General features: G+C 51.6%; 1 protein-coding gene across 1 annotated transcript in view; it reads left to right on the top strand.

The window, feature by feature from the left end:
• The window catches only part of LOC120035327 (probable E3 ubiquitin-protein ligase HERC1), a gene marked incomplete at its 3' end in the record, with an annotated part of 65,406 nt that overhangs the window by 35,179 nt on the left and 21,440 nt on the right, over positions 1 to 8,787 (top strand). Inside the window, exons 14-17 of the mRNA XM_038982111.1 lie at positions 119 to 358; positions 5,780 to 5,900; positions 6,197 to 6,434; positions 6,728 to 6,903. Of these exons, the coding sequence (XP_038838039.1) occupies positions 119 to 358; positions 5,780 to 5,900; positions 6,197 to 6,434; positions 6,728 to 6,903 (775 nt within the window). The remainder of the gene's footprint in view (positions 1 to 118; positions 359 to 5,779; positions 5,901 to 6,196; positions 6,435 to 6,727; positions 6,904 to 8,787) is intronic.

The raw sequence follows: 8,787 nt of genomic DNA, 5'->3' as shown, positions 1-8,787 counted from the left end.
GTACAGAGTCAATATGGAGGCTATATACAGGTGGTACCAGTCAATGTGCTGGTAGTATTGACTATATGTCTGTAATCTGATTCATTCTAGGACTAATGTGTGTCATTGTTTTCTCCAGCTGCGTCTGGAGGCTCTACACCAGATCGTGGTGCTGATCTCTGGGATGGAGGAGAAGAGTAGCCAGGCTGCAGAAGGTGGGGGGAGCGAACCAGGAGGTCGACCCAGCCCCAGCGCTGCCTTCCAGTCCTCCTCTCTCCTGACCTCCGTCAGGTTACAGTTCCTGGCTGGATGTTTCGGTCTAGGGACTGTGGGCACCGGGGGACTGAAGGGAGAGAATGTCCAACTACACCATTACCAGGTACGGGGGGACTAGGGAGGGAGTGTCCAGGTACGGGGGGACTAGGGAGGGAGTGTCCAGGTACGGGGGGACTAGGGAGAGAGTGTCCAGGTACGGGGGGACTAGGGAGGGAGTGTCCAGGTACGGGGGGACTAGGGAGGGAGTGTCCAGGTACGGGGACTAGGGAGGGACTAGGGAGGGAGTGTCCAGGTACGGGGGGACTAGGGAGGGAGTGTCCAGGTACGGGGGGACTAGGGAGAGAGTGTCCAGGTACGGGGGGACTAAGGAGAGAGTGTCCAGGTATGGGGGGACTAGGGAGGGAGTGTCCAGGTACGGGGGGACTAGGGAGGGAGTGTCCAGGTACGGGGGGACTAGGGAGAGAGTGTCCAGCTACGGGGGGACTAGGGAGGGAGTGTCCAGGTATGGGGGGACTAGGGAGGGAGTGTCCAGGTACGGGGGGACTAGGGAGGGAGTGTCCAGGTACACCACTACCAGGTACGGGGGGACTAGGGAGGGAGTGTCCAGGTACACCACTACCAGGTACGGGGGGACTAGGGAGAGAGTGTCCAGGTACATCACTACCAGGTACGGGGGGACTAGGGAGAGAGTGTCCAGGTACGGGGGGACTAGGGAGAGAGTGTCCAGGTACATCACTACCAGGTACGGGGGGACTAGGGAGAGAATGTCCAACTACATCACTACCAGGTACGGGGGGACTAGGGAGAGAGTGTCCAGGTACGGGGGGACTAGGGAGAGAGTGTCCAGGTACATCACTACCAGGTACGGGGGGACTAGGGAGAGAATGTCCAGCTACATCACTACCAGGTACGGGGGGACTAGGGAGAGAGTGTCCAGGTACATCACTACCAGGTATGGGGGGACTAGGGAGAGAGTGTCCAGGTACATCACTACCAGGTACGGGGGGACTAGGGAGGGAGTGTCCAACTACATCACTACCAGGTACGGGGGGACTAGGGAGAGAGTGTCCAGGTACATCACTACCAGGTATGGGGGGACTAGGGAGAGAGTGTCCAGGTACGGGGGGACTAGGGAGAGAGTGTCCAGGTACATCACTACCAGGTACGGGGGGACTAGGGAGAGAGTGTCCAGGTACGGGGGGACTAGGGAGAGAGTGTCCAGGTACGGGGGGACTAGGGAGAGAGTGTCCTGCTACATCACTACCAGGTACGGGGGGACTAGGGAGAGAGTGTCCAGGTACATCACTACCAGGTACGGGGGGACTAGGGAGAGAGTGTCCAGGTACGGGGGGACTAGGGAGAGAGTGTCCAGGTACGGGGGGACTAGGGAGAGAGTGTCCAGGTACATCACTACCAGGTACGGGGGGACTAGGGAGAGAGTGTCCAGGTACGGGGGGACTAGGGAGAGAATGTCCAGGTACATCACTACCAGGTACGGGGGGACTAGGGAGAGAGTGTCCAGGTACATCACTACCAGGTACGGGGGGGCTAGGGAGGGAGTGTCCAACTACATCACTACCAGGTACGGGGGGACTAGGGAGGGAGTGTCCAGCTACATCTCTACCAGGTACGGGGGGACTAGGGAGAGAGTGTCCAGGTACGGGGGGACTAGGGAGAGAGTGTCCTGCTACATCACTACCAGGTACAGGGGGACTAGGGAGAGAGTGTCAAGCTACATCACTACCAGGTACGGGGGGACTAGGGAGAGAGTGTCCAGCTACATCACTACCAGGTACGGGGGGACTAGGGAGAGAGTGTCCAGGTACGGGGGGACTAGGGAGAGAGTGTCCAGGTACATCACTACCAGGTACGGGGGGGCTAGGGAGAGAGTGTCCAACTACATCACTACCAGGTACGGGGGGACTAGGGAGAGAGTGTCCAACTACATCACTACCAGGTACGGGGGGACTAGGGAGTGTCCAGGTACGGGGGGACTAGGGAGAGAGTGTCCAGGTACATCACTACCAGGTAGGGGGGGGGGGGGCTAGGGAGAGAGTGTCCAACTACATCACTACCAGGTACGGGGGGACTAGGGAGGGAGTGTCCAGGTACATCACTACCAGGTACGGGGGGACTAGGGAGAGAGTGTCCAACTACATCACTACCAGGTACGGGGGGACTAGGGAGAGAGTGTCCAGGTACATCACTACCAGGTACGGGGGGACTAGGGAGAGAGTGTCCAACTACATCACTACCAGGTACGTGGGGACTAGGGAGAGAGTGTCCAGGTACATCACTACCAGGTACGGGGGGACTAGGGAGAGAGTGTCCAGCTACATCACTACCAGGTACGGGGGGGACTAGGAAGAGAGTGTCCAGGTACATCACTACCAGGTACGGGGGGACTAGGGAGAGAGTGTCCAGGTACGGGGGGACTAGGGAGAGAGTGTCCAGGTACGGGGAGACTATGGAGAGAATGTCCAGGTACATCACTACCAGGTATGGGGGGACTAGGGAGAGAGTGTCCAGGTACATCACTACCAGGTACGGGGGGACTAGGGAGAGAGTGTCCAGGTACGGGGGGACTAGGGAGAGAGTGTCCAGGTACGGGGGGACTAGGGAGAGAGTGTCCAGCTACATCACTACCAGGTACGGGGGGGACTAGGGAGAGAGTGTCCAGGTACATCACTTCCAGGTACGGGGGGACTAGGGAGAGAGTGTCCAGGTACATCACTACCAGGTACGGGGGGACTAGGGAGGGAGTGTCCAGATATGGGGGACTAGGGAGAGAGTGTCCAGGTACGGGTGACTAGGGAGAGAGTGTCCAGGTACGGGGGACTAGGGAGAGAGTGTCCAGGTACATCACTACCAGGTACGGGGGGACTAGGGAGAGAGTGTCCAGGTACGGGGGGACTAGGGAGAGTGTGTCCAGGTACGGGGGGACTAGGGAGAGAATGCCCAACTACATCACTACCAGGTACGGGGGGGACTAGGGAGAGAATGTCCAACTACACCATTACCAGGTACGGGGGGACTAGGGAGAGAGTGTCCAACTACACTACTACCAGGTACGGGGGGACTAGGGAGAGAGTGTACAGGTACGGGGGGACTAGGGAGAGAGTGTCCAACTACATCATTACCAGGTACGGGGGGGCTAGGGAGAGAGTGTCCAGCTACATCACTACCAGGTACCGGGGGACTAGGGAGAGAGTGTCCAACTACATCACTACCAGGTACGGGGGGACTAGGGAGAGAGTGTCCAGGTACATCACTACCAGGTACGGGGGGACTAGGGAGAGAGTGTCCAGGTACATCACTACCAGGTACGGGGGGACTAGGGAGGGAGTGTCCAACTACATCACTACCAGGTACGGGGGGACTAGGGAGAGAGTGTCCAGGTACGGGGGGACTAGGGAGAGAGTATCCAGGTACATCACTACCAGGTACGGGGGGACTAGGGAGAGAGTGTCCAGGTACACCACTACCAGGTACGGGGGGACTAGGGAGAGAGTGTCCAGGTACGGGGGGACTAGGGAGAGAGTGTCCAGCTACATCACTACCAGGTACGGGGGACTAGGGAGAGAGTGTCCAACTACATCACTACCAGGTACGGGGGGACTAGGGAGGGAGTGTCCAGATATGGGGGACTAGGGAGAGAGTGTCCAGGTACGGGGGACTAGGGAGAGAGTGTCCAGGTATGGGGGGACTAGGGAGAGAGTGTCCAGGTACATCACTACCAGGTACGGGGGGACTAGGGAGAGAGTGACTAGGTACGGGGGGACTAGGGAGAGAGTGTCCAGGTACGGGGGGACTAGGGAGAGAGTGTCCAGGTACATCACTACCAGGTACGGGGGACTAGGGAGAGAGTGTCCAGGTATGGGGGGACTAGGGAGAGAGTGTCCAGGTACATCACTACCAGGTACGGGGGGACTAGGGAGAGAGTGACTAGGTACGGGGGGACTAGGGAGAGAGTGTCCAGGTACGGGGGACTAGGGAGAGAGTGTCCAGGTACAACACTACCAGGTACGGGGGGACTAGGGAGAGAGTGTCCAGGTACGGGGGACTAGGGAGAGAATGTCCAGGTATGGGGGGACTAGGGAGAGAGTGTCCAGGTACATCACTACCAGGTACGGGGGGACTAGGGATAGAGTGACTAGGTACGGGGGGACTAGGGAGAGAGTGTCCAGGTACGGGGGACTAGGGAGAGAGTGTCCAGGTACAACACTACCAGGTACGGGGGGACTAGGGAGAGAGTGTCCAGGTACGGGGGATTAGGGAGAGAGTGTCCAGGTACACCACTACCAGGTACGGGGGGACTAGGGAGAGAGTGTCCAGGTACGGGGGACTAGGGAGAAAGTGTCCAGGTACGGGGGACTAGGGAGAGAGTGTCCAGGTACGGGGGGACTAGGGAGAGAGTGTCCAGGTACGGGGGGACTAGGGAGGGAGTGTCCAGGTACGGGGGGACTAGGGAGGGAGTGTCCAGGTACGGGGGACTAGGGAGAGTGGGCACAGTGGGGCTTACAACAGGGGGACTAGGGAGAGTGGGCACAGTGGGGCTAAAGGGAGACTACCAGGTACTGTTGGAGTTGGGCTTTGGTCAGACAAAACCACTGCCTAATCACCTTTTTATGTCAGTTAATGTTGTCTCATTTGGCGAGACTAATTATATGATTATACTGGTTACATAATGTTAATATACCACTGGTAACATAATGTTAATATACCACTGGTAACATACTGTTAATATACCACTGGTAACATACTGTTAATATACCACTGGTAACATAATGTTAATATACCACTGGTAACATAATGTTAATATACCACTGGTAACATAATGTTAATATACCACTGGTAACATACTGTTAATATACCACTGGTAACATAATGTTAATATACCACTGGTAACATAATGTTAATATACCACTGGTAACATAATGTTAATATACCACTGGTAACATAATGTTAATATACCACTGGTAACATACTGTTAATATACCACTGGTAACATAATGTTAATATACCACTGGTAACATACTGTTAATATACCACTGGTAACATAATGTTAATATACCACTGGTAACATAATGTTAATATACCACTGGTAACATAATGTTAATATACCACTGGTAACATAATGTTAATATACCACTGGTAACATAATGTTAATATACCACTGGTAACATAATGTTAATATACCACTGGTAACATAATGTTAATATACCACTGGTAACATAATGTTAATATACCACTGGTAACATAATGTTAATATACCACTGGTAACATAATGTTAATATACCACTGGTAATAATACACTGGTAACATAATGTTAATATACCACTGGTAACATACTGTTAATATACCACTGGTAACATAATGTTAATATACCACTGGTAACATAATGTTAATATACCACTGGTAACATAATGGTAATATACCACTGGTAAGATAATGTTTTAGCATGTGTGTGATTGATAATGATGTTGTATTGGTTCTGTCTCATAATGATGTTGTGTTGGTTCAGGACGGTGTTAAAGCAGCCAAGCGGAGCCTGCAGACGGACATCCAGACAGCCGTCCATAAGATCTACCAGCAGCTGTCTGTCACTCTGGAGAGAGCCCTGCAGGCCAACAAACATCACATAGGTGAACATCACATTATTACAAACCAGGGTTCTTCTGTACAGGTCCTGGAGAACAACTGTGTGTGCAGGCTTTCGGTCCAGCCCTGCAGTAACACAGCAAGTCTACGCCACCAGTACTTCTTCAGGATGTAGTTGGAGACCACCGCTATAGAGTAACTCCCCTTCCCTCGTCTGCCTCTCACCGTCTCCCTCTCTCTCCCCCTCCCGAATACGGAAAGACACATTTCAGTTGAATACATTCAGTTGGGACAACTGACTCGGTATCCCCCCCCCTTTTTCCCCTTTCCCTCTTTCCAGAGGCCCAGCAGCGCCTCCTGCTGGTGACAGTGTTTGCCCTGAGCGTGCGTTACCAGTCTGTGGACGTGTCCCTGGCCATATCCAGTGGCCTCCTCAACGTGCTGTCACAACTGTGTGGTACAGAAACCCTGCTGGGACAACCACTCCAGCTGCTACAGAAACCAGGCGTGTCCCAGCTCAGCACTGCCCTGAAGGTAGCCTCCACACGACTACTGCAGATACTGGCCATCAGCACCGGGTAAGACGGGGCTCTCTGCACTAAACACACTGTTAAATATATCTTACATATTTGTGTCGTCAGATGTGTCGTATCTGGTTTATCTATAGGACCGGTTTCCCGGGTCCAGATCAAGCCTGATCCTGGACTAAAACAGGACTTTCAATTGAGATTGTCCTTCGAGCTTGATTCTTTGTCCAGTAGTAGTTATGAAACCCAACCCAGAAAGATTGTTGGTACATCTTTCTGTATCTACAAAACTTTCCAAATGCCGTGTGACTGACTTCTCTCTCTGTGTGTCTCTGTGTCTCCAGGACGTATGCAGACAAGCTAGGACCCAAGGTGGTCCAGTCCCTGTTGGACTTGCTGTGTAGCCAGCTGAAGAACCTTCTCTCTCAGGCAGGAGTCAGCCTGCTCACTGCCTCCACAGGGAAGAACCAGGACAAGAAGACAGAGGATGGAGCCGACACAGACAAGACAGACTTCAGAGGTGGGAGAGGACTTGTGTGTCATGCAGCGTGACAGGAAGTCGCTTTGCATGAAATAATAGTGTTATTTGAGTGATGATTTAGTATATTAGGAGGAGGATTGTCTGCCAGGATGGGTGGAATAGTGATGGAAAGGGTACTAGTGATTTAATATATTAGGAGGAGGATTGTCTGCCAGGATGGGTGGAATAGTGATGGAAAGGGTACTAGTGATTTGACTGACTAGAATCGGTTGATTGGTTTGATCGTTTTTTTCAAATCGATTTTTGGGGAACTTCTAAAGTATTGTCAATACAGATGGTAGTGGTGAAGGTGCATAAAGATGGCAGGATGTTTTGTCAATTCAGATGGTAGTGGTGAAGGTGCATAAAGATGGCAGGACGTTTTGTCAATACAGATGGTAGTGGTGAAGGTGCATAAAGATGGCAGGACGTTTTGTCAATACAGATGGTAGTGGTGAAGGTGCATAAAGATGGCAGGACGTTTTGTCAATACAGATGGTAGTGGTGAAGGTGCATAAAGATGGCAGGACGTTTTGTCAATACAGATGGTAGTGGCGAAGGTGCATAAAGATGGCAGGACGTTTTGTCAATACAGATGGTAGTGGTGAAGGTGCATAAAGATGGCAGGATGTTTTGTCAATTCAGATGGTAGTGGTGAAGGTGCATAAAGATGGCAGGACGTTTTGTCAATACAGATGGTAGTGGTGAAGGTGCATAAAGATGGCAGGATGTTTTGTCAATTCAGATGGTAGTGGTGAAGGTGCATAAAGATGGCAGGACGTTTTGTCAATACAGATGGTAGTGGTGAAGGTGCATAAAGATGGCAGGACGTTTTGTCAATACAGATGGTAGTGGTGAAGGTGCATAAAGATGGCAGGACGTTTTGTCAATACAGATGGTAGTGGTGAAGGTGCATAAAGATGGCAGGATGTTTTGTCAATTCAGATGGTAGTGGTGAAGGTGCATAAAGATGGCAGGACGTTTTGTCAATACAGATGGTAGTGGTGAAGGTGCATAAAGATGGCAGGACGTTTTGTCAATACAGATGGTAGTGGCGAAGATGCATAAAGATGGCAGGACGTTTTGTCAATACAGATGGTAGTGGTGAAGGTGCATAAAGATGGCAGGACGTTTTGTCAATACAGATGGTAGTGGTGAAGGTGCATAAAGATGGCAGGATGTTTTGTCAATTCAGATGGTAGTGGTGAAGGTGCATAAAGATGGCAGGACGTTTTGTCAATACAGATGGTAGTGGTGAAGGTGCATAAAGATGGCAGGACGTTTTGTCAATACAGATGGTAGTGGCGAAGATGCATAAAGATGGCAGGACGTTTTGTCAATACAGATGGTAGTGGTGAAGGTGCATAAAGATGGCAGGACGTTTTGTCAATACAGATGGTAGTGGTGAAGGTGCATAAAGATGGCAGGATGTTTTGTCAATTCAGATGGTAGTGGTGAAGGTGCATAAAGATGGCAGGACGTTTTGTCAATACAGATGGTAGTGGTGAAGGTGCATAAAGATGGCAGAACGTTTTGTCAATACAGATGGTAGTGGTGAAGGTGCATAAAGATTGGCAGGACGTTTTGTCAATACAGTTGGTAGTGGTGAAGGTGCATAAAGATGGCAGGACGTTTTGTCAATACAGATGGTAGTGGTGAAGGTGCATAAAGATGGCAGGATGTTTTGTCAATTCAGATGGTAGTGGTGAAGGTGCATAAAGATGGCAGGATTCAGACATGACGTCATTGTTTTGAAACAGCACCCTGTAGAGCTTCACTCTGTAATATGTTGTTGTTGGAGGGGAAACAGCACCCTGTATAGCTTCACTCTGTAATATGTTGTTGTGTTGGAGTGGAAACAGCACCCTGTAGAGCTTCACTCTG

Source organism: Salvelinus namaycush, unplaced genomic scaffold (genome assembly GCF_016432855.1).
Source record: "Salvelinus namaycush isolate Seneca unplaced genomic scaffold, SaNama_1.0 Scaffold1028, whole genome shotgun sequence".
NCBI classification, from domain to species: domain Eukaryota; kingdom Metazoa; phylum Chordata; class Actinopteri; order Salmoniformes; family Salmonidae; genus Salvelinus; species Salvelinus namaycush.
The sequence above is the reverse complement of the archived record's forward strand: the minus strand, read 5'-3'. Positions and strand labels throughout refer to the sequence as shown.